This window comes from Oryzias melastigma, linkage group LG9 (genome assembly GCF_002922805.2).
Source record: "Oryzias melastigma strain HK-1 linkage group LG9, ASM292280v2, whole genome shotgun sequence".
NCBI lineage: Eukaryota > Metazoa > Chordata > Actinopteri > Beloniformes > Adrianichthyidae > Oryzias > Oryzias melastigma.
This window is the reverse complement of record NC_050520.1, coordinates 9,650,028-9,676,371: the sequence shown is the minus strand read 5'-3', so window position 1 is coordinate 9,676,371 and position 26,344 is coordinate 9,650,028. Positions and strand designations below refer to the sequence as shown.

The following is a 26,344-nucleotide window of genomic DNA, read 5'->3' as shown; positions in this document are numbered from 1 at the left end:
TTCACAGAATAATTCTTTACTCATTAGGCATAGAAGCTTTATTTTAATGGGAATTTTCCACTTAAAACAGATTTACTTTTTATCTGAGCAGAAAGGAGTTTGGATTTGTACAACAGCAAAGGAGTCTTTTGGCACCAGAACAAAAGAGGATGACAAAGAGCAGTTTGGACAAAGGGAAGACACAAATGTTCTTTCAGCACAATTTGTAAGCATTTCCAAGTCATGTGTGTATGTGGTTTTCGGGGGCGGGTCGAGGCAGAGCAACTATAAAATAAATAACTTGAATATTTGCTTCATAGCGATGGAGCATTATAGACGGATCACACATGCTCTTCTGTGCATTACGCAAAATATCTGTAGGAGTGAACTAAATATGTGGAATGTTTGTCTCATGCACAGAAGTAGAACAGAAAAATAAGAGTATAGTAAATGTAAAGATACAAGTTGTGAGAGAATTTTTGTTAACAATTTACAATTTATCAGAAATACAATATTTAAAACATAAAAATGAAGACTCATTCATTCAGGATGGATACAAAAGCAGAAACAGATTGAAAAAGTGTCATCAGGATAAGTCATTATAATAAGTCCAGATTACTCTTTTTAAAACTTTTCTCTGCTATACTTAAAGTTACAGAACTTTTTCCTGACTTGGAACGCACACAAATGAGAGAAGTACTGCTGGAATAGTAAAACGTATTTTTGCACTGAAGTATATATAAAGCAGCAGTGCTTCCTCACTCTTTTTGAGATGCTCCCAAAGACATACATTCCCCACCATGAAAAACTTCCTGCTTTTGACTGCTTTTTTTTTTTACAGAACTAGACATCATCCTGGTGGAGCACATTCCCTAAAAAGAAACACACACACATTGATTGTGAGGTGGAAATGTGACCAAATATTTTCTTTGATATAGAACAACTTGCTCATGAAGTTGGGAGGCGGGGATATGAATTAAAGACCCACTCCGATGAAAAAGGTGTTTTTAACATGTTTGTGCGGCATCATGATGGGGGACATACATAAAGCAAAATAAACTTAAAATTTCGTTTCTGAGTATTTCTTATTCATATTGTTGTAAATTGGGAGAAAGCACGAAAATGTATTTGTAAAAAGCTTCTACGTGCAACATATTCACTTGCAGTTTTATTGCATTCTGATGCATCGACTTGCAGATGACTAGATACGTACATTTTCATTTTTGTCGTCTGAACTGGCATTTGGCTCAAAACTCGCCATTTTTTTGCACCAGATGATGGGAAGTGGGGGTAGGCTTATGCCTGGTTGATGCCACACGCGGAAGCGCCGCAGAACGGAGGCCGCTTCCATTCGGCACCCTTATTAACCTATAGCACAGTTCACACCACATGAGGATCACTGCTGTCTTTCGCGGCTGCGTCTATTTATTTCTATTTTTAGCGCGTGCCACAAGCGATCTGCGACAATCCTGGCAGGAAGTTATGCCAAGACACACGAGAAAATCGGATTAATTTTCAAAATATAACCAATTTTTCACAATAAAATACCGCTAATGACAAATGCGATCATATTTTTGTCTCTAAACAGACTGCGGAAGTGAAAATATAGTAAAAACACAAACAACACACAAAAATCAAAGACACACACACAGACACACACAGATCAATGTAGTAGGCCAACTATGGCGCGGCGGGGCGGAGTGGTTGGGTGTCTTAAAGGACAAGTAACAGAGCAGTTGCCGACAAATAAAGATTGACAATGTCAAATTAATTGTAGAAGCTCTAAATAACCACAGTTGAGCAGAAGCGCCTGTCGACTGTCGGTAAAAAATATGTGTCTGGCGTGAAAGCGGATTCGACGCAGATTCCGCGCGCACTCTGCTTCACGGCATTTCCACGTCGTGCTGAGTGAATCCGGAGTTACTCCTTATCTGTGGTCTCGCCAATGACTCAGAGGCTAACTTCTGATGAACTGCTGCCGCTCTGCAGAAACTATGTCTTAGAAAATGAATGTTTTTTTTTTTTTGCCGAAAAACACTTGCTGGGAACGCTTTTAGAATAGATCAAAAGACAATCGGAGTGGGACTTTAACAAAACAAACAGTACATCCTAAAGCCGATTGTGACTCAATCTTACATGAACATTGAAAATAAATAAATAAATAAATAAATAAATAAAAGTCAACCAGCGAAGGAAAGAGACGGAGACACTCATGGATCCAAAAGACTGTATGTTTCACTTGGTGATCACGACTAGTGTGACCCTAGATACTAAACCCTTAAACACCGGAGCTCCAAGTTTTATTTTCTTTGATTTACTGTCATTTATTTTAATTTTCAACACAGTCAATGTAGTTGATCTACTGGAATTACATTGATCTACCGGTTGAAAAGTTTTAGAATGTTAAAGATTTTGTGTTTGGATGTCACCGCTGGGGCTTCAGGCGTTAAAGGGTTAACTGAGTAGTGCTCTAAAATTTCAAACATGCTAAAAATGTGAAGGTAAATGTTATTTGCAGAAGGATCAAATCATATGATTGTTGTCCTATCTTCCTTTCTAGATTCTGAAGTAGTCGTCAATTTGACCAAATAAATTCACATTTTCATCTTAAGACAGCACAGCAGATGCTTCGAATGGAAGTTCACATCAGTGGACACAATATGGTAAGAAGACCACCTGAGGGAACAATGTTGGGGGAGGAAAAAGTTCCCATTTTAGCTTTCTTTTTTTTTTTTTTAGATTAGCACATTAAAAACACACTGCATTCAAGCTGTTTTTCCAAAAAAAAAACACCTATAGTTGACCAGGGATGCATAAAGTTTCATTAAAAAAACAAAAGATAAAAAACTTTACTTGGACTTTTTTTTTTTAACAAGACCGACAGCATCTATCTACTTATACAAGCCAACAGTTTGACTTACACAGAATAATTTAAAACAACCTTTTTGTAAACAGTCACTGTTTCTACGATGTCTAGACCGATTCACCGGTTAGGTTAGTGGAGCAATTTCAACGCCCAGAGGAGAGTAGGTTTGTTACAGACTGAAAGTAGTGCATGTGATCCTTGGAAAAAAAAGCAGGACTTTTTACAGCAGAGTAAAGGAAACTTAAAAAAAAAGAGTAACCAAACAAAAAGAAATAAACAACAAAAAAAAACCTCCTTCTCACAGAGCTCTAATCAAACGCCACTGTCGTTTCTTCCAGTTTCAGCTTGAACCACCTCAACACCCCTCTCTCAGTTCACTGTAGCCCTAAATAAAGTGAGAGGAGCGGTGCCGCTCCCCTCCTGAAATAAATGCCAAAGTGAAAAGGGTGACAGCACAGGCCCAACCACCGCTGGTAGTGGTGGTGACTGCGACCTCCTAACGCCCCCCCCCCCTCCGTGTGGGTTCTCAGGTAGCATCATCATCATCGTCATCAAGGTAATGATAATTGAGGGTGATGACGGCGCTGATGAATTCGCCGAGCTCCACAAAATCAGCTGTAATGATGTTAATGCCGCTCTCTCCGGGTCTTTGCGATCGGATCCACTGCATCATTCCCGGTAAAGCCCTGCAGGGGTGCACAGACACACGTAGACAGTTCAAGTCAAAAAAAGGACAAGATGTCTCACGGAGGACTGGAATGCTCAGACAGGGGGAAGCTGTTAGAAAATGTCCGTGTGACGCAGCATGCGATGTCGGGACACGTCCTTGTCACGGCGAGATCCCAGCTGTGAGAAGGACACCTTGAAAGCTCGCTGGACGCCATCATGAAAGGCGAACACCAGAGGGAGGCTGCTACCGTGCTACTGTTGGGTTGGACCTATTCTGCCAAAATTAAAGCATGAATCTTTGAAGAGGGCAAACATCAAAGTATCTAATATTTCTTGTGAGAACGGCTGATAATGGAATTATCAAATGAATAATTCATGCCAGGAAAAAGTGAGGCTGCAACAAACTGCTGGCATTAAAAAGAAGTCAAACTCAGATAAAGCTGAGAGTAAATTAGGAAACATGGGGGCGTGAAGATAGGGGAAGGACAAGTGAAGGCAGCATGGCCTCTGCTTTATCTGTTTTTATGCAGTTGTTAAAAGACACTCAAATTGGGTCAGAGACAAACGCTTCGGGGCAATTCTGCAAAACAACATGCTCAACTTATTAAATGGCATGGTGGCGTGCATGAGGGTCTGTGTGCACTGTGCGGCTGTTTTGAGTAAATCAAGTCACCTCAGAGGCCTCTGCAGCCAACAGTTCTGGTCTCGGGGTGTCAGTGAACACAATGAATAATGTTCTGTGTCAAACCACATGACCTCCCGTCCTGGTTATACATTAAACATGAACATAACAAAGAAATCGTTTTGTTTTTGTTTATACAGACCTTTCAGTTATCGTCTCCCTCAATCCACTGGCCACGCCTTTCATCACAGTACTGGCTTTTGGCGTCAGAACCACCTGAGAGACAAAAAATGTCCCCTTTCTCCTGCAGGAAGAACATTTTCTTTCATTAAAACTGTTAAAAAAATATCTAAATATATTCTACATCTTTGAGTTTGTTAAAATCATATTGTCATACCAAATCATAATTCATAGAAATGCTGCTTTATGATGTTTTCTAGTGCTGGGGGGATTAATCCTAAATATCCATAGTATCGTCCTCAGTATTGGATCAATACAGAACCGCAGATATCAATTTTCATTTATTTTTGTATCATAGTTACTTGTTTCTTTTGGTTTGTTGACTGTTTAGCATTCACTTCTTCACTTTTTATTGAATTTTAAAAAGTTAACGAACTATTTTCCATTTAATTGAAAATATTGTCCTAATTCTGCTTTTATGTTTATAAAGTAATCAAAAAAGAGAAACTTACAAAAAAAAACATTTACGGCGATTAAAAACACTTGAGATTTTGAGGTTCATCTCACATCTACTGCATTCACAAAAAATATCGATTATATTGATAATTGCAATATTAAGCATTATCGTATCGTTCCCAAATGCTAATGTTTTCTTTTGCTCATATTTTAATGGTTTTTAGTTGATATTAAACACAATATATTTTCTGTTTTTGAATTTATGAGGAAAATATGTTGCTTCAAGTGCATTTTTCACACATTTGCACACATGGAATAAATGTCTGGGTGTGTGTGTGTGCGTGTGCATCCAGAACAGCATAACCGACTGTGATTTTCAAAATGCACCTTCAAGTGTGCAGATTGGGGCTGCACGGTGGCGCAAGTGGTTAGCGCTCTCGCCTCACAGCGAGAAGGCCCCGGTTCGAATCCCGGCTGGGACCTTTCTGTGTGGAGTTTGCATGTTCTCCCCGTGCATGCGTGGGTTTTCACCGGGGACTCCGGCTTCCTCCCACCGTCCAAAAACATGCTTCATAGGTTAATTGGTGACTCTAAATTGTCCCTAGGTGTGTATGTGAGAGTGAATGGGTGAGTGATTGAGGCCCTGCGACAGACTGGCGACCTGTCCAGGGTGTACCCCGCCTTCGCCCTTCAGTAGCCGGGATAGGCTCCAGCGCCCCGCGACCCCGAAAGGGAAAAAGCGGTCAAGAAGTTGGATGGATGGAAGTGTGCAGATTGAATGCTACCATCCTCTGTTTACTCTTTTCTGCAAATAAAACTCTAAAATATACTTTTTAGAGTCTTCAATCTTTTTCTATAAAACCATGTAACTTCATTTTTTACAGTCTGTTTTCAGAAGTGTCTTTTTTATGCATTCTTTTCCGTTATGAAAGACACTGAAACCTTTTTTAACTGTAGAAAACTATTGCAACATAGATTAAAACGCACAAAAAAATGTTCCGCCTACATAAAGAAGACTATCCAAGTTTCACTTAATCTCCTTAACAGCTCCTCACCAACTGTGAAAGAGTTCAGTGCACTGAAGTCTCAGAACACAAAAAACAAACAAACAAAAAACTAGAAAACTGGAGTTTGGCACATGTGCTGCAAATACTGGTAAATAACAAAATAAAATATAATACAAAAGAATAATAATAGTAATCATAACAAAGATCATAAAAATGTTTTCAGGGAGACTATAAACTGTGACAGACCAATTATTATTAATATACCTTTGAGACATTTTATCATCCATAAATTAGCACTAAAACGCTAATTTAGTTTGATTAAAAAATCAGTTTTGATGTTGTTTTCAACCACTAGTCCAGTTTGTTTACACAAATAAATGTTTAAAAACATTAGAATTTATACAACTGAGTTGTTGAAAACAAAAAAGTTAACTAATTTTATTTTATTTGAGGAACAAAAAGTTGTTTTTTTTATTGGAAATTTAGGATTTTAAAAATAATTTTTAGATTTATTGTTAACATTGCTGAGAGGCACAGCTCATTTTTGCTAAAGATAAAGTGGCAAACTTGTATAAAACAAGAGATGTGATAAAACACAAAAGGAAAACAAAGATGTTAAAATAATTCTTTTTTTATATTTCAGGGATATTGTACAGTTAAAAATATCGGAATGGTGTAAATAGAATTTAGTAGAAGTATGTCAGTTCATTTTTATTAACAAATCATTAGTGTTAACATAGTAAAATATCATTTACATTTAAGTGCATCCCTTTATTTTCTAAATGTGTTAAAGCCTAAAACACTTTTTGTAAAACAAAAATCATCATTTAGCTCTAGAAAATAAACTAAGGACAGGAGTAAATGATGAGTTCCAAAGCTTAGCATAGCCTTAAATGTAAATAAAATCAGTAAATACTTTTATAGGTCACATGATTTGCATGAGTAATTTGTGATTTGAACATTTTTGTGTTTTTTCTTTTAATTGTAATATTTTATTCTCTGTTGGTGAACAGGATGAGAAAAACAAGCCCAATTTAAACATTTTAATGGTTAGTTAATTGCTGAACTAGTCGTTCAGTGACTTTGCGACTCCTACTAAATTGGAGTCTTTTTGCTGTTTTCTGATAACCCTGAGTTTAATAGCATTTGCCTGCAGATTTAAGTACATCCTTCAAATTTGTGTTCCACATTTAGACAAAATTCTTATTTTTTTTTAGATTTAAAGACAATTTCAACCACATGTCTGCAAAATAATGCCCCCAGCTTGAAAATAATGTGGACATTGACTCCTAATGGCATCAGTTTTTGTTAGTTTTGTTTAGGAGGTCAGAGGAAGACTCAGATACTCACAAACTGAAACACTTTTGCGAAGCTGCAGACACCTCAGAACAAATGTGTTACATACATAAAACACTAAACATAATTTCATTTACATAGAGGTTAATTAATAAAATTTAAACAGTTTGATGAGTATTTAAGTTATATTTGATAACAATATTGGAATGATAGAGACAAAAAAATGTCCAATTTCTGTTTAAAACATGTGGCTCGTTATTTAGAATCATCAATTCCTTATTATCTGGCAAAGATTTGCTCCTTACTACAAATAAAGCTACTACAGAGATTTGTATTCAGCTAGTGTTTAAGCTGTTTGGATGTTTTTTTGTTTCTACAAAAAGCTAAGTACTATACAAAAAAACAGCATAATCCATTATTCATCCAACTTTTTCTGTTTGTTCCACCTACTACAAAAGAAGTCTTACATTTCAGAACATTTTTATGAAAAGTGGCAGACTTCAGTTTCCAACCTCAAAGCATTAAAAAAGACGTGTCTTTAGATTTCAGATGAGCTTTTTTCTCTTTATCCTTGTTTGCATTAAATGTTAGCATTTTCTTGCCAGTATTTGTACACAGTTATTGTCACATTCTTTTTATATGCCGGTGCTTATTTCTCAACTTGCCTCAGTTATGCCAGATGGAGGGTTTTTACACCATCCAATAAACACCATTTATCCTCCATAACCTTCACTTATTGCATTAAAATAAATGATCACAATCGGAAAACAAAGTGTTTGTAACATCTTTCAAATCAGTCATCATAAAGCATGTAAGTCATAGCGGTGACGTCTGTTTCGGTTGAAGCTTGTGATTTATTTCCTAAGCTGTAAAGCAAAGACGCAGGCGATAAATCTATGACAGCCAGACAAATGTGCTGACAAACCTGCGGTCGGTGACGGATGCCTGCAGAAACTGAACTAGCTTCTCTGGGTCAGTGGTGTTGGCCCACGGAGAGGGCATCATCTGGCCCGGCCAGAGGAAGGGCACCTCCAGCGCCATGGGGTGATGGTAGAAGACAAGCACCTGGTACTCTTTCTCCCACAAATACTGCAGAGTCACCTGACAGAGGAGAAGAAAGGAACATTGTGTAAAGGAAGAAATATTCTACATGATTTAGGAAGAATTTACATTTCCACATGAAAATAAACTATTTGCAGATAACGATGTTGTCAATTTTCCCCTTCTGTTGCTACAAATTTGTTCACGTCTTTGGCTTTGAACCATAATTGAAATTTCACAACCTTTATGGTTTTATGTGGATTTGACTGTAACAGATGGTTTCTAAATTGGTTTAATTTTGCAGTTTTATTTCTGAAATAGGAAAAGATGAGGAATAAAATAAAATCTCCAAGATACGTTTGAATTTTAAGCAAGACTGACTGAAGCAAATCCCTCTTTTGTAGTTTAAATCCAATAAATTTGGATTATTGTCCAGCAAATGATCTGGATAAATCGTTCGTTTTGAATCTATAATGCTTTTTTGTGAGTGAAGATGGAACAGAAGCCTCTGCAGGTGTGGTAAGGTGTCAGGATTCCCGCATCAGGCACCACATTTGACCACAAGAGGGAGCCCTCACCTGAGTACTGACCCTGCACTCCCTCTCCACTCTCAGCAGTCTCTCCCTCAGCCAGATCTCCTCAGCTGTTCCCAATCTACCTCATCACCACCAGTATATAGTCTGCCTGCTGTCACCACCTCATTGTGAAGTCTTGTATTGCCTGGCATACCTTTCTGAGCGGTTCTCCTTGTTTCTCCTCATGGTTTGTGACCCCTGCCTGTCTCCTTGGTTTTCTGCCTGCCTCCTGCCTCCTGCCTCGACCCACGCCTGGACCTTGACCTGCTGTTGCCTTGCCCCGCCCCTTTCTCCTTGGTTGTTATTAAACCTGTATGCGAATGGATCCAGATGTCCCTGCCTCTTCATCACATAAGGTGAAGATAAAGGTGCACCTGAGCACACCTGCAAACCTCAAGGGCCAGTGTGTCTGTGTGATTTCTAGATGTTTAAACCTTAATCATGACTGATTACCTGTCGCACAAACAAAAATAGAGTAAAAAGATTTAAATGTTTCCCTTAGTCAGGACTCAAAGAACTACAGACACACGCCCAGAGAACTGATCTAATGTCCAGGTCTTTCCACCAGCTCGTCCTCTCTGGGTCCATTCTGCTAACAGCACTCCTCCTCCTGGAACCAAAGCAGAGCTGCAGAGATCCTTCTTTCCTCCGTACTATAATTACAGAGGCTGCTCTTCTCACTACAGTTCAATCACACTCATTTCTGTCATAATGTCCACTTCTTTCTTTTCAGGTCGGCAAGAGATGCTCGCTGGGACCTTATAAACCTGCTGCCACAAAGGATTCCAATTTTTCAAGAAATGTGATCCTGAACCACCTCTGTTCTTCTCCATGTTACCTTAATGAGATTATGAAGCACAATGTGAAAGAGCACTCTTCTTCAGACAGGTGAGTTAAATCGAGCTGTTTCTCGTTTTCTGTAGATGTCAGAAACTGCTCATCTACCTCTTATTCTTTATTAAACAAAGGGAATGGAGCATACACGGCTCTAGAAGATGTCAGACATTCCATTTCTTTAACATATTAATGTCTGTAGAGGCTATAACCACTTATTTTTTACTTTAATAGGTAAGGCTCTTGCCTTTGTGCCAATACTTTATCATCAGAGGTTGGAAAAAGTAATAGAATCTGCTCTTCAGGCACAGAACTTCTTGTCCCTGCCATATATATATATATATATATATAACACCTTTCTAAGACCAGGACCTCCTTTGGATAACCAACCTGAGTGAAAAACCGAAACACAGCTGGAGCTTTTTGATTAGCAGCAACTTCTCTGAAAGGAAGAGCTTTTGGATACATCTACATACGTTCAGCAGCAGCACGCTCATAGGAAGTGCCACTAAAACTGGCAGAATGAAGACATACTGGAGCAACAGCTTTCCCTGCAGACATTTTATTAGATTTTTTTCTTTTATTCTTCTGTTCATTTCTAAAGTAGTCATTTTTGCTTATTTAAGTCATTGAACGCATCTTTAAATGGCACATTAAAATTAAAATAAAGGTGTAAAATCCAACCAATGATATTTTAACCACTAAATTAGAAAAAGGAGGAGATTCGGTTTGTTTGAAAGACCAACACCGATCATTTTTTCAGCCATTTCAAAGGGTTCCCAATGATTTTTTTATAAAGATTGCACCGTTTTTTGGCAAAATCCAGAGTGGCAGTTGCCTCTGAGTTGTGGGCGAGGCTGTGAGTGTGTAGCAACCCCGCCCCCCCTTCCCCTTTGTTGCAGAGAGCTTGGAGCGGGAAACTTGTGGCCCACCCAGTGCGTTTTTTATGTCACAAATGCACAACAATTTGAACAACAAAATCCCCCAAAATACAACTTGGAGCTTATTTTTCCAAACACACGTCCTCTGTCATCAGAAAAATGCCACAAGAACATGTTAAAAATGATGAAAACACAATTTTTTTGGGAGTGGGTCTTTAAACAGACACAAGATTTGGTCGCTCATGTGGGAGTTTGTCTCGTGTGTCTGGTATTCAAAATCTGGTAGCATCTGCGTGCTATGAGAGATTGCAACTGTAAATGTTGAGCAAAAACAACACTGGGGCATTAGGGACTCTCATCAAGGGTGGTGACGGTGGTGTGTGGGGGGGAGGGGGTTGTTTCAAAGTGTTAATTATTAACAAATTTACAAGAAAGATAGGAAACATGCTGCCGAAAATGAACTAATTTAGTTTTCATCAGGAAACTAAATTAATCCCCGCCTCCAAAGTCTCTAAAGGCCTGCAGTCGAGAAAGCAGAGGGTAATCAATCTGCAGTTAGAGCTGTGCGCGGGCTTGTTACCATGGTGTGTCTCGTTGGGTCACAACGGGGACAGACAATGAGCTGATAATCACTCAAGTGGAGTCTTCACTTTTTGGGTCCTCACAGTGCAGAAATGTCTTCTAGTGGTTTGTGAATTCCTCGCTCGTTTCCTGTTTCGACGCTCTGTGTTTGGTCTGAGGTGAATGTGGGGGGGTCACGAAAATGTACGGAATGTAGAAGAGATGTTGACGAGTCTGATAGTTCTGTAAAGGGCCTCCAGCAAACGGCAGAGTGACACACGACCCCGAGACTCTACATCTACCCCCTGGTTGACCGCATGTGAGCGACGCAGGAATGAGGCTGGGGGGTACAGGAGTCCTTGCTGTTGCAGACCAGGAGGTCAAGGGAGCACAAAAAGTGTAAACCCCAACAGTCAAAAAGCTAGTGGTCTCCACAAAGGGGGAATTATTCCACATGAAGCAGAAAAACAATTCATATAATAAAACTACACAGACTTGGACCAGTGATGAACTTTTTATATGGGGGTCAGAGGTTCAAAACACCTCGTGTCACCTGCAGCAAAGCAGGTGCATGACATGTTTTTCACAATAAGATCAGTGTTCTCTTCTTGATTTTTGCATCAGTTAAACGGAGAGGTGACGTTTTTTGTTTTTTATTCAAAAAATCTAATCTGTTACAGAAACATTAAAGCTTGTCAATGTGCACTTTGGACCATTTCTGCCAGGTTTTTCTTTTATTTAATATCAACTGTGATGTCCCAATGAAGTCCTCTTGTTTTAACAACAATAGAAGATGTGATCCAACACTGATAAACTTGGATCTTAGGCCAAATCCGAATTCCTCCCCAAACCTCACAGCTTCTCTGTACCCCTCCAATTGTAAGGGGATTTGGAGGATAAGATAAGATACTCCTTTATTCGTCCCACGGTGGGGAAATTTCAGGGTTACAGCAGCGTTACGGATAGAAAATTTGAAAAATTAGACAATTTAAATATTTACAAAGAAAACAAAGTCATAGTGCGGAGATAAAAATACAAAAAAGAAAAATAAAGAGGAAGAAGGTTGTCCGGTTGTCCAAAATAGTTTTTTTAAGGGATAGCCCTCGTGACAGAGGGATGTCGAGCTCTCCGCTGCGAGGGTGTTCCGTGTTGCGCGGACTCCTCCGTGGAGGAGAAGCGTATTTCTTCACATGGGTGTGCTCTGGAGCACAGAAGTTTATATTTAAATGTAAGCAATGACTTTTTGCTTTAGCATTAGCTTTTTGAAAGTTATAAAACTGATGTTATGTATTTCCGAACGCTGGCAGCTATGTGCTAACTTAGCTGACTGGCAACTGTTGATGACATAATCAAGTGGGAGTGACATCCGAATTTGAAGACACTGGGTATGTCCGAATTCCTTCCCGATTCACTATATAGTGCATCCACCATTTTCTAGTGCTGTCTGAATCTGCAATTCCGCACTAGAAATTTCCCAGAAGTCTTTGTGAAAAACTAATGTGCAACAATGCTCACTACATTAGGAAATATAGACCACAATGCATTGGGGTTGAACAATTTTTGCTAAAAAAAATGTAAATGTAATTTTTTTTTATAAACTATCCACATTTTCATCATCAGAACACAGTGGAGTCACAAATAGACATCGTGAAATGTTCAAATTGATTCAATTTTTATTTCGTGAAATTGTTGACGTCATATTCGCCATTTAGAAAATTAAAAGAAAAGTAGTGAGCATTGCTTTTGAAATCCAGGGCACTAGATAGTCCTGTACTATATAGATTTTTCGTAGTTAGGAAATCGGACATGGACACTATTTTGCCATAACTCTGTTTGGAGGGCTAAATGTAGGGGTAGGAGAGGAATTCAGATTCGACCTTAGAGCTCACATTTAATATTTTTTCAGTTTGTTCTGTACTCTCTGGTTACGATAGATCTTATATTTCTTAAGTTTGTTCTAAGTCAAGTTCAGTGAAGTTTTCTACAGTCTGGATCTTAAACGTCTCAAGATGTTCACATATGAGGACACAGGAAAACCAAGCTGCTTGGAGATGATTGTCTAGTCCTTACTTTTGACATGTTTGTTTATGATTTTCTTTCTCATCGCTTAAAAAAAACTTGCTTTCTCTTTCTATGGTCCACATTCGATGTGATACACACCATGTTAGTGAACAGCACAGTGACTATTGTCATGTGAAGAGATCTGTGAGACTAATTAAAGGACATAACTTATTTTGTCAAGTTTCTGAAAATGTTCAGAAATAGACGGTTCATCAGTCCATTGTAAGGCCATTTGGCTGCTTGATTGAAATGTATTTAATTCATGCATTTAATACACGCACAAACTCCAAAAACATGGAAAAAAAGGGCAAAAATCAGCGACTTTCCTCCTGTTATGTGTATCGTACCTCTTGAGCAAACACGACGGGACAAAGTTTGTCTCCGAACACCTCCCTCAACATGGCCACCAGTTTTTCATGGTGCAGGTTCTGGACACCATAAAAGTGGTTAAAGTCCAGAAAAACCACCTCTCTGGCATGTGCTGACAGGAAAGTGCTGATCTGCTCCAAACCTTCTCTGACCTGAAAAGAAAAGGAAAAAAAAGACATCAAATTTGCAGAAATATCTAGATGACAGGAATTAATGTAAAAAAAAAAAAACATGATTTAGATTTCAGTACGAACACTAACATAGTACATGTGGTGCTGCGAATACAGAACTTTGCAAACAACTACAAGTGGAACTAAATTGTCCTCCTCTGTGCTGACCGTGGCACTGAAGAGGCCGTGGGCGAAGAACAGCTCGTTGTCTGGGTCGCGTGGCTTGGTGGAGATGCGAAGGTCAAAGAAGCGGATCCCGGCCTCCAGTTGGCTGATGAAGTTCATAGTCTGCGTGGCCAGCCATTTCCTCATTAGTTTCTTGGCCACCGTACCAAAAACTGAAACAAAGTTTTGCACCGTCTCTGGCTGCTCGGGGCCCACCGGAGAGGCCTCATCGATGTAGAAGCTGAAGGAATCGTGGGAACCTGTTGAGACAAACATGAGTCTGAATGCAGGTCCTAAAATACATGCAGAAAGGAAGTCAGGAGAGGGGCAACCAAGAAAATGGTACAAACCACATTCATTAAGACGCGTAAACCTTTCAATTAGGTTTAAGTGGGTTGCTCTCTTTTTTGTGAAAAGAAGAAAAAAGTAGGTGCAGTTTCAGCAAAACTGACAATAAAAAAATATTTGCTTTTCTTCCAAAATATTTGATGATTGTTGAAAACATAATTGATATAAAAAATGTATATTGTTGATGTGAAATTCGATCTTTTCATTTAGAATCAAATGGAAAATGCTTCATTTTAACAATTACCCCTAGTGGTATTTTGAGGAACTGCTACAAATTTATATTTCCTATAGTTTGCAACAACTTAAACAAACAAAACAAACAAAAGAAGGAAGAAAAAACACCATAGACTATAAGTTTATACAGGATGAAATGAATCTGCTTTGAAAAAAAATACTGAAAAAGATTGTTCCATGAAGTTACAGGTTTAAGTGACCTAATAGAACCAGATTTGGCAAAGGGAAAATACAGGCGCTAGCTAATTTCACTTTTTATTTTCAAATATTCTTATTATTAAATGCCAAGGTTAAACTTTGTTTTTAACTCATAAAGACCCAGACGCATTTTTTCTTAAAAATAAAATTATGTGCAAAATACCACAAACCAAGAAAACATTATATATATGTGTATATATATACATACACACACACATATATATCAATCTAAATAAGTCTTTTATTAATTGATTCACATTTCACATTAATTGAATTTAAAATGTAAAAGACAATTTTCAAAAAGTTGTAAAACAATAAAATAAACTCAATAGAAGCATAATCATAGTTTATCATCTTCATTGATAAATGTGGAGAAAATAAAAGCCTGAATTAGGTCTTGAGTTTAAATTACACAAACGGTAAAATATGACAGACTTCTATTTTATTCCTTGTGCAAAATTAGGGAATTTACAGGATTTCTAGTTTTTAAATAAATGTAATCACAAGCCCCTGAAGTGCAGCACCTGTGCAACATTTAACCGGGACGACCTCTGCAGCCTTCATCATGTGACTTATGTTGATTTTTGATGTTTTAGAAGGAACTCCAGTCAGCTCTCAAGGATTTTTGTGCCTCTGTCTAAACTGAGAAAACAAAATGTGCGGTTTTAAAAATAAACCTGTGTGGACATGTCAAATTTTGGACAATCAATCTTTTTCTCTATTTCTGCAGCTTTGCTAACCAGAGCTTTAGAGTGAGAATGCTAAATGATCCTGGATTGGTGAGACTGGTAGCCACACATGTACACCCAGACTTACACCAAGTATTGAAGTGTGGTAAGTAAAGAAAACTCAGCAGTTTTTCATCATAAATTATTATTATTTTTCAATTGTAGGGAGAAGGTTTAATTTTAAAGAGTCAGTATATTCCTTAATGGTCACATCAGATACATAATTGCTGCACAGTAGTGCAGTGGTTAGCATTGTACACTCATAGAAACAACTGCTTTGAATCCCAGCTGCTTTTTTCTGTGTGGAGTTTGCATGTTCTCCTCATGCATGTGTGGGTTTTTTCAGGCACTTCGGTTTCCACCCACAGTCCAGAGATGTGCATCATAGGTCAACTGTTGACTCTAAACTGTCCCAAAGTGTGAATGTGGGTGTACGTGCTTGTGTGTCTCCAATGGACCGGCTAATCATCCAGGGTGTATACCACCTTTGCCCGGCAGGGGCTAGAATAGGCTCCAGCAACCCCGTGACTCCAAAAGGGATTGTGTGTTTAGAAGGTGAATTTATTAGGGAAATATTAAAATAAGGGAAAATATGGCGATGCTTCATTTAGAGATACTGGTATCGATTTAAAATGCTACCAATACAATATTTAATGTAGTTCAGCTCTTACTTTTACTTTTATTTTCCACTTAAACTTGAGCACAAATATTTCTTACTTTCCCCAAAGAAAAGCACCATGAATTTGCCTGGGTAAAAGCAAGTGTACGATACAGTTGTAGTGCTTAAAGCTCTGATTATTAAATAAAATGTGTTTTAAAGCTTTATTCATGTGAAAAGAAGTTAGATGAAGTCATATTCTTTAAAAAAAAATGGTGAAATATTGTCTCTGGTGCCGTCTTGGGATGTATCGTGATACATATCGTATTTCTGAATTCCTGTCAACACACACACCCCTAGAATATTTGGGCTGTTCCAGAAGCAACACTGTGTGCTGCTACATTAAACGACTGATTGACTCTACTGCTCCACACAAAACATCAATTTTCATGATTAAACTGACTTTGTCAGTCTTTGTGTAAAAGAAGAATTTGATCATTTTTCAGAATGGATTACACAGAGGGTCTCATCTGGGATTTGAACCATAAAACTTTCATTGTTGTGCCGCAAAAAAACTGCTAAACACCCCACAACTGAGCAGCCCAGAGTGAAAGTGAATGTGCAAATGACACTAACTGCTCTGCTGTTTTGACAGCCATCTTTTCCAGTCATTTTCCATCATTCCTCCAGCACACTGGCGCACAGCCTGAACTGACCTTCAACCATCGATACACCCGTGCCAGGTCTTCCCACTTTTCACAGAGAATGACCCTAAGCGGTGTGGACAGATGAGTCCGCAGGCGAGGTTGCAAACTGCATCACCACTGGCTGAGCCACACCAGCGGGGTCACAGTGCCGTGCACGATGACCTGAACATGCAGCAACAGCTGCAGCTGCTGAGAGTTTTTCTTTTTTTTACAAAACCTTTAAAGTGTAAGAAAAAACTTTTGATGAGTCAAATCACAGAAAAGACAAAGCAAATGATTTTATTTTGTGATTTAGATCCAGACTGATTTTTTTCTTGATCTAGATAATAAATTAATGTTTTTGCAACAACCTCCCATGATTAATGCGATATACAAATATTTAAGTCAGTCCCCCCACTAAAGAAGGTTGCAAAATTTCCAGAACACCTATAAGAATCTGGCAAAAATGCTTCCCTGCAATATAAAAATGTTGTTGTGAAATCACTAAGATGCTTTTCTGTCTTTCAAAACGATAAGAACATTTGGAAACATCCACAAATGCAGGTGTAAAAGTCTAGAAAAAATAATTTTCAAATGTGCCATTTGGCAGTTGTCCTTTAAATCAACAGAACATTGATTTTTTTTTTTCCTTGTACAATTATGTAAATGTATAAAAGTCATACAAAGAATTATTCCTTCCTACGGGAGACATTTTTCTTAAATGGCACAAAATAACTAATTTGTTATCCAGGCTTTTCCTCCTCTAATTGATGACCTCACTATAAAGCACATTAGCACAATATTTGCTTGGTGGCCGGTTCACTTAAAGAGAGAACGAACAGTTGCTCACACCAACATCCAATTAGTCGCCCAGGTTTTTTTCTGTGGAAAGCTTAAAGAGGCCTGAGGGAGAAAGTCATTTTTAATTTGAGCATTAAGGCAAGTCAAAATTCAAAGTAGGTAACTCAATTAGTTTCCAGTCTTAAATAAGAGGTATCTCGCATTCGTGCATTTTTCTCAAGATTCAGTGCAATTACTGAAGAGAACCGCATTATTTAAATGTTTTTTTGCCTTCATTCCAAATATTTCTGTATTGCATTTGTGAATAGTGTCCAAAATGACCAGTTTAGCCCACTATGCCATGGTCAGCCCCTAAGTAGAAAAAAACACTACTTTGGTCCGAACATTAGGGCAGATAAAAAAATTATGGCAGTTATTAGTTTGTGATCAACGAATGATTTGAACATGGATGTCACAAATTGTAAGCTAAATATAGAATAAATGTACCTTTTAAAACTTTTGTACTTTAAAAATGAGCTAAAAATAACTTTTATGTGTGTACATTTCTAAAGAAAGACATTTACAGCTTCCAATATTTGCAGTGGGACACCAAAAAAAAGCATTTCAGTCACCAATTCTGCAACTTGTAGCTGAAAAAAAAGATGAGAGGTCTGAATATCATTAAGTACACTTCAACTGTGAGACACAGAATGTTAAAAAAAAAAAAAATTAAATCCCAATGTATAAATTTTAAAGAAGTTATTTGCGTATTGGTGCAGGAAATAAGTGTTTTGCTCCAACAAACAAGTCAGCATTCTAATGATTAATGGCTTGATAGTCGTTTCTGACTGAAAAACAGCAACATTTTAGCATGAATCAATAATAAGTTAATCAATAAATAATGATTCTGTGTTTTCCATTTCAGCTCACATCGATGATAAACTTTTATGCTTTTCTATTGATCTCAAAAATCTTCTTTTGAAAGAAACAAAGCAGAACACCCACAAATACTGTAGACTGAAGAAAAGAGGATCCACTGAAGTCATTTTTGTGAGACTTGATGCCACACGTTTAGGGATAAAAAGAAAGGATGATATAAGGTACCACATGCAAAGACGCACCTAAAGTTTCACAAATCTGCTCCTGCCTCAGAATAATAGTGGACTTATCCAATTAAAGAAAAAAAAATGTTTAATTTCATCCTTTTGTAATGCTGTTCGGATCTAATATTTGCGAAAAACTAGCATGCATCGATGCAAATATGGACCACAATGCATTACGGTCAAACAATTTTTGCAATAAAAACTGTTTAAAGTAAATTTTTTAGGAAACCATCCACATTTCCATCATCAGCACACCGTGGAGTCACAGACAAATGTCTAGAAATGTTTGTATTGATTCCATTTTTACTTTGTGTACTCAATGAAGTCATATCCGCCGTTTGGCAAAACCAAAGGAAAGTAGAGAGCATGGTGTCCAAATTGCTTTTAAGATCCAAGGCACTAGATAGCTTTTTAGTCGTCATGGATTAGGGTGGGAATTCAGACACAGCCCAAATTTGGTGTCACCTCTCTGATGAAGGAAAACCCTGATAAAGATGAACATTATTCAAGGACTATTTAAGAATATTTATAAAAATTTCCTAAAAAGTTAATTTACATATATATATATTTTTTTTAATGACAAATTAATCAAAGGCAATGCATTGTGGTCTATATTTACCAATAATGTGAGCATAGATGCAGACAGACTAGTTTTTTGGAATTGTAGATTTAGACACCTTAACAAAATTACAAACAACCTATAATATAGTGCACTAAGTAGACAGAAGTGAGGCAATTCTAACAAAGCTGTGCTATGCAGACACTTGTACCCCTATATCAGGGGTCACCAACCTGGTGCCCGCCCCACAATGTGCCCTCAAGTCTTTTCCAAAAAAAGCACAACTCAATTGTGAGCTGTGTCTAAAATTAGATTTTTTTTCTGTTGCTACATATTTTTTTAATTGCATTTAAATAGATTTCAAAATGAAAACGTCTTAAAAACATTTTCATGATACATGAACTCCAGATAAGTTTAGGTGACCTCTGAGCAAATTTGTTATTTTAATTTGTAGCCCTTCACATGACTCGGTACCCATGAAGAAGTAGCGTTCAGTTTCAAAAACGTTGGTGACCCCCCGCACAAAAACAGTAACCTGTGCAGGATGGAGCAGTGATTATTGCTCTCGCCTCACAGTGAGAAGGTCCTGGTTCAAAAACTTCAGCTGGGGCCTTTTCATGCATGCTCTCCTTGTGCATGCACGGGTTGTCTCAAGGACATCCAGCTCCCTCCCAAACTTCAAAAATATGCTTCACAAGTGAACTAGTGCCCTTCAATTCAGAGTGCACCCTGCACTTGCACAACACTCAGTGGGTTGGCTCCACCAGTCTCACGACCCCAAAAGGGATTCAGTGGGTTATGAAAATGGATAGATGATAACCTCAAATCTGAATCCATAATATTATGAAGTCCAAAGCTGGCTGCAAAGAAACACTTTTACTGATGCTTTCAAGATACTTGGTACTTGACTCATACTTTTATTGATGTGCAGACGTGTAGAATTTCATTTTAAATGAAGGATGAAGAACAAAAAGAAGAGGAGTTGCCTTTAGTGATCACAGATGCTGCGTGTGAGGCACGCAGGAGAAACACAACATCTGCTGACAGACGTTCAAAGAGCAGACAAACCAGACTGAGATGCTTAGGGATGATGATGGAAATGTTGATGATGATCATGCTGGGTAATGACTGTTACCTCTGAGAACTGACCTGGGTTAACTGAGTCATTCTCGCTGGATGGGAGCAAAGCTTTCAGACAAGACCGCAGCTGGTTTATGCCCCCTTCCTTAAAAAGACATTAGTGCTCACTGTGGAGCCTTTTACATGGTTATTTTAGGATGCCAAGTCAAAGGGAGAAGCAGAAAATGGAGGTATCAGTGTGCAACAAAATAGTTATATTGTTCAAATGTTTTATCCTTTCACCTTGACACTTTAATTTGCTGAGACTTTTTTGTTTTTATAGTTACAGACATTCAAATTTAGCTCATCTTTTCTCTTGTGGTAATAATCTTCTGTGTCGACTTTTATTGCCAATGAGGCATAAATATTTAACTACAAGATTCAACTTCGACAAATCGGTTTCATTATTAGCATCATTATAGCAGGTTTTCTTTGTTTTCAGATGCAGAAACAGTTTTTTTGGCACACTTTATGCAACAATAAGGAAACCAAACACCAAAAAACAGTAGAATATTCAAATTCTAAAAATGTGTGGACACAAATGTTTGTTTTCTTTTATTTTAACACACTTTTTACCATTTGTTTCAAACATTAAGTCCTTTTAACTACTTTTTAGACCTTAAATATTCTATTTCGAAACATCTTCCTCACTCAAGAGCTTAAGTGGTCGCAGAATGATCTGGTTATAGTCGGGTTTAGAGCTAAAGGTCCTGGACCCACATTTTCTCCCACAGTTTCTCACTAAAATGATTTATTTTCATTGTCTGCAGAGAAGTCTCAACTTAATTCAATTGCCTTTGCCCCTTTCCCCCTGATCAAAGGCATGCTATTCATTTTTAACCCTAAGCGCTGAAGTGTTACAGATAGGAGCACGGGAGGTTAGGAATATCTCCCCTGTGTCCACTTAAAATCAAATCAAGTGAGCGCTAACAGGCTGAGCTGCTTTAAAAATCCTATTATTTTACTTGAATCAACTTCAAATTAAATAATCCATTTAAACCAGATTATTAATTTGATTCACATATTCATTTACTGTAAGGGTAAAAGATGTCATGAGTAAACAGTTTTTCATGTACCAGAATTTAAAATATTGCATCCCAAACCATTTGCTATATTTAAACAAGATTATATTTGGGTGATTTTTAAAGATCTTCTTACGTCTAGTAACAAAACATAAATTAGTTCAGAAAGAAAAAAAAAGGAACCCATTAGAAGTGAAAAAGTGAAACAGTTTACACAGTATTACATCACAGGTCTGCATCATTTGATCCTATTATCACTTAGAACAAAGTAAACTTCAAATGAACAAATGATACATGATGTTATACAGTGTATTCAATAAGTGTGTGAAAACGAGCATGCATTCTAGCAATATATAAGTATGAATATAAACACTGGACAGAAAAGATCTTAAACTATAGGATCATCCAGATTAGTTACTGCATTTGTGTTAGTGAGCGCCAAAAAAAAAAAAAAAAAAAGTACAGCTGCACATGGCTGTAGTTGAAGGAATATGTTTGCAAAGACACTGGAGTTGATCATTCTACTGCAAAAATAAATAAATAAAAATGTTGTTCCCAAATGGGAAAAAAAACATTCAGGAAAGCTGTCAGTCATCTCAGAATTGCACATCTCAGCATGTTACTCTGAAGGATGCACAAGAAGAGAGCATGTGCAGAAATGATTTCAGGAAAGGTGAGAAAAGAAAGCCAGATTTTCTGAATTACTGATCTTTTGACAAAATGATAAACCAAACTGAACGCAAATCGTAACAGACTGATTTACAGCAGGAACTTGATTCTAAAAAACACTGACAAATGGACTGGCTGTTCTCAGTCTGTAGATGAACCTAAAGAGAAAATTCTCAAAAAGGCCTTTCTGTATATGTTAATTAGATCAAATGTTAAAAAAATGGTTTTAACCCTGGAAAACCCAAAAACTATTTTCTTCTGGCATTTTAAAGTTAATTTCACTATATTGTTTTTTTTTTGTCTGTTCATTTTGGGTAGTACTAGTTACAGCAGTCAATAAAGATTAACTAATTAACAGATGAGTACAATTTAAAAAATTTGAAATAAAAAATAAAGAAAAAAAAGCAGCCAAATTCGATCCCATAAAGATACTGCATTTGTTGGCAAAAATTCTATTTCTTTGTGTCATAAAATGTTCTGCATTTGTTCAACAAAAATAATAGATACCCTTGTGTTCCATTTTTTTCTTTTTTTAGTAAAAGCTTTTCCCATGTTAGTTACAATCATGAAAGCTGGAAGGACTGAATTAACAAGGAAATAAAGTGTGACAAAAAGAAATAGAAATGGAGTAAACAAAAAGAAAATACTAAAAATAAATAAATGGAAAGAACTCCTCGGGTGCTCATACACTGTAAAAACAAGCTCTGTAATTTTTTTACATTAAAAATATTCGATTTTTATCTGATTCAAGTTTTAAGTCGCGTAAACCATCAACTCAAAATTTGTATTTGTTGAAAACTAATAATTTAAACTGTAACAAATTACAGAATTTTTGATAATTGATTCTATGTTTCAATTTTTGTAGTGCAAGAAAGTAATGAAGCCTACAGTTTTGTAGTCCAGATGTTTTTTGTTTTAACTGTTTTAAAGCCCCACTCCAATCATCTTTTGATCTATTGTAAAAGCGTCCCCAGTCGTCATGTAATATGAATTTTTGCCAAAATCAAAACACCTGTGTTGTTTTCTAGGACATAGTTTCTGCAGAGCAGCAGGAATTCATTTAGCCTCTGAGTTGTGGGAGGGATTAATGGTGCTGAGTAAGCCTCACCTCATTTCCCATCATCCCTCTATTAACATGCTCTCTCACTATTACAGCCCCAACATTAGTGGTGCAACAAAAATGGCAAGCTATCCAGCCGTACAGCAGCCATGTTGTAGTTTTTGTCTGCTCTTGATTCACAACAATTTGAAAACTGAGAGACTCAAAAATTCAATTTTAATCTTAGTTTTCTTTATACATGTACTCAATCATCAAAAAAATGCTATAAGAACATGTTAAAAACACCATTTTTATTGGAGTGGGTCTAAGCTGTTGCCAATTTTAGTGTCAAAAATTTTTATTTTTAAAGCTCCTTACTGCTCCAGCAAAGTATGAACAGATCCATCAGTCCAGAATTTGAAAAAGATGCAATAAATGGCGTATATATTTCTACAGCACTTTTCTACCTTCCTTGAAAGCCAGAAGTGCTTTACAGTCACACTTCCATTCACACACTCAACCTATAAGCACCAGGAGCAATGTGGGGTTCAGTGTCCAACAACACATGGCCGGGCAAGGCGGGAACCGAACCGGCGTCCTTTAATTAGAGGTCGACCGCTGCTGATCAAAATGAAGCAAAGTTTGACAAATAACCCATGTCTGGATTTTATTACAATTCTGCAGAATATTGACGGAGTTCTTCAAAACCTCACATAGTTGAAGCTACACTCACTGTCGAGCATAATGAATGAGGTTTGAGATTAGCAGGTACTTTACCAATACTGCCACTACCACGGTCTCCGGGTCTCAGTGATGAACTGGGTTGATTATCCTTTTGTCTGTTAACCTCTTAATCTTCTGAGTGTACCATTTGAAAATTGATTACTGCTGATTGTGTACACAGGCTGCACAATCAATCAAAGTAACAGCGAGGGAAAAAAAAACAAAAAAACAATTGACCAAGCATTTAATCAACAAAACGTGACGGATCTGGGGTGGACAAGTTGGAATGGTTTCAGGTAACAGGAAAAGCTATTAGTTTATCATTGTTTTTTTTCACTCTCCAAAAGGAAGAATTTTAGATAAAACTGGTGGGCATGGAATTATTTGCACAGTAGGCTATACAAAAAAATAATTTAACCTCTTTACATCTTTCTATCACATTTTTTGAGTAACATGATTCACATGACTTGTAGGTTATGATTTGCAAAACATAAATCCTGAAAATAACATCAAGTGGAGATTAAACCTGTGCAGGAGCGGAAAGTTTAAAAAAATGTTTTTCCTTTTGATTGTTCTGTCCCAGTTTTATCCTTGCTTGAACAAAAGCCCAACGCTGCATTCTGACGTTTGAGGAACGCTTCAAACAGAAAGAAAGCAGACTAACACCCCAACAAGAACACGTGGTTGCTGCTAAAATAAGGTCTGATCAAATCCTGAGGATTTTTGGGAAGATTTATCTTTGCAAACAGGAGCCAAATGTGTGCAAACAAAGAATAAGAATTAAGGATCCATGTTCTGATCTCCTCGTGGAGGAAAGCTGATTTGCATGCAACAGAAAATCTTCTCCACTTGGCATGGAGCATGGGCAAACGCCGCCCGATCCCCGTGATCCATCCAGCCACATTTCAAGCGTCCTCGTTTGGATGAGGAGTCACACGTGTCTTTTGGCATCATTAACCGCCGTGGTCAGTGCTGGTAAAATGCCACGCCTCGCTGGACGTGGAGCATCTGAAATGCGATGATTGCACATGCACGCCAGCCATAACACAGCGTGGATTTGTAGTTCAGAGAGGAAGTGAGACAGTGGAGGAAAAAAAATCCAAAGGATTAGAAATTGAGGGAAAAGATTTCTCATATGAAGGTGTGATAATCGCTTGGCAGCAGATTTGGATTTAACTGGCTGCTAATAAGCCATTCCATCAGCCAGATCGGTGCTGCTGAGCTTTTCCATCAGCATTTCCAATTTGAATGGAGTTTCAGAGACCTGCACACTGATTGGCTAAAGGTCCAACAGCTCGTTTCCCATTATCATCTGCGAGCTGGACGCATTCTGCGCCGCGTCCTCTGGCCAACACCCCACTCCAAACGCCCAAAGTCACACACAAAACACAGCCTAGGGGCTATTTTGAATGTGCTCTGTCATCCCCATCGGGTTGAGGGATCCAGTTATGTGTGGAGGAGATAGCGCAAGAAGAAAAGAGCACATTGATGGCACTTTTCCTGTTGCGCAACAGGTCTTACCCTTTGTTCTGCTCACCGGGATCTATTTACGCACAATTCAGATTTATAAAGCATAAAACTACAACTTTAAAGTTTGCACAGAAGTTTGGACACTAAAATATGAACATGAGTTTTTCCTGAAGAAGGCGGTTTGACGCGCGCTCCGGAGATGAGTGATGCGCATCCTGTGCGTGATTGGAACGCAGAGAACCGCTTACCGGGGATGGCCAGGTTGGTCAGCGGGATCCTGTGCATGTTCGCCGGTAAGCTCGCCATCCAGTCCGCGAAGCGCAGGTCGCTTCTCCCATGAGACGAAGCCATGCTGCCTCGTCGCTCCGCGCTTCCCTCTCCCGGACCGGTGCCTGCGCCAACCTGGAGTGCGCGCTCTTCCTCCCCTCTCTCTCTCTCTCTCTCGCTGTTCCTAAGCCTCGCTCATCCCCCCTCTTACACACATCAGCCACCCCCACCCCTCCACCACCACGGGTACCAGTACATCAGCTGGTAGCAGAGCTGTGATCATGCGTTTTGGAGAGATCCGAATGTTGCACCATTCCGTGCAGCTTATGCCTCCAATGCGTGACCGAAAAAAAAACACGTGGGCACATTTTTTGACACCTTGGTTTTCAGATATAGAAATTACTGTGGGGATAAACGCTTCCAATTCCTTAAACCCGGAACTGAGTGGCCTGCGTGTGCGTACTAACAACTGTGGTGTTGGTTTGCACTGAATCTTCCACGCCAATGCCACCAAACACATCCGAGCAGGCGCTCCGGGCTGACTGCACAGACAAATCTGAAAGCATTTAGTGGAAAATGAGAACATTTCAGATGAAGCCTGATGAGGTGGTGCTGTCACAGCCACAGGAAACGTTTACAGCTGCAATAAAGATGGCAGAGACAAGAAATAACATCTCCATGGTTCTGTTTGGCCACTTTGGGCCACCATTTTGATGATGTATTTGTAAAAGGTCATCCTAGAATGAACTGGATAGTGTTTACCCTTTCATTCAGGCTCCAGTCTAACTGATATAAAAACAGAGCAAACAATAAACCGTCTGGAGAAACAAAATTAGGAGGATTTTGGGCAGAAATCCCTGTTTTAAATGCTCAGTCTCTGTTGTGGGTAACAACATCCTAAAGTTCCACACCAACTATATTTTTGATCAATTGTAAAATCATTCCTTAATTCTATTTATGTCATATTAACCAAAATTAAAAAGCTTGTGTCATTTTTTCCCAGACATTTTCTGTAAGAAACTGAGTTAGGGCAGAATTTCCCATTGACCTTTTGTTTACACTCTTTACC

General features: G+C 38.2%; 1 protein-coding gene across 1 annotated transcript; it reads right to left on the bottom strand.

Annotated features, from left to right (window-relative positions):
* Nucleotides 1–25,554, bottom strand: plcxd3 (phosphatidylinositol-specific phospholipase C, X domain containing 3). The gene is made up of 6 exons (XM_024274706.2): nt 25,257–25,554; nt 13,736–13,992; nt 13,376–13,549; nt 8,001–8,176; nt 4,339–4,440; nt 1–3,531 (listed from the first exon to the last, which is right to left on the bottom strand). The coding sequence occupies exons 1-6, from the start codon at nt 25,357–25,359 to the stop codon at nt 3,372–3,374; spliced, it is 972 nt and encodes a 323-aa protein (XP_024130474.1). The 5' UTR covers nt 25,360–25,554; the 3' UTR covers nt 1–3,371.
* Between the last annotated feature and the right edge of the window lie 790 nt (nt 25,555–26,344).

Bases quoted from the DNA above. Each gene is read 5' to 3' on its own strand.
- plcxd3 (XM_024274706.2), bottom strand. From the start codon at position 25,359: ATGGCTTCGTCTCATGGGAGAAGCGACCTGCGCTTCGCGGACTGGATG. The intron at 13,993-25,256 runs GTAAGCGGTTCT...TTGTCTCAACAG, and splicing joins GACCAACCTGGCCATCCCCG to GTTCCCACGATTCCTTCAGC. The intron at 4,441-8,000 runs GTTTGTCAGCAC...TTCTTCCTGCAG, and splicing joins GCATCCGTCACCGACCGCAG to GAGAAAGGGGACATTTTTTG.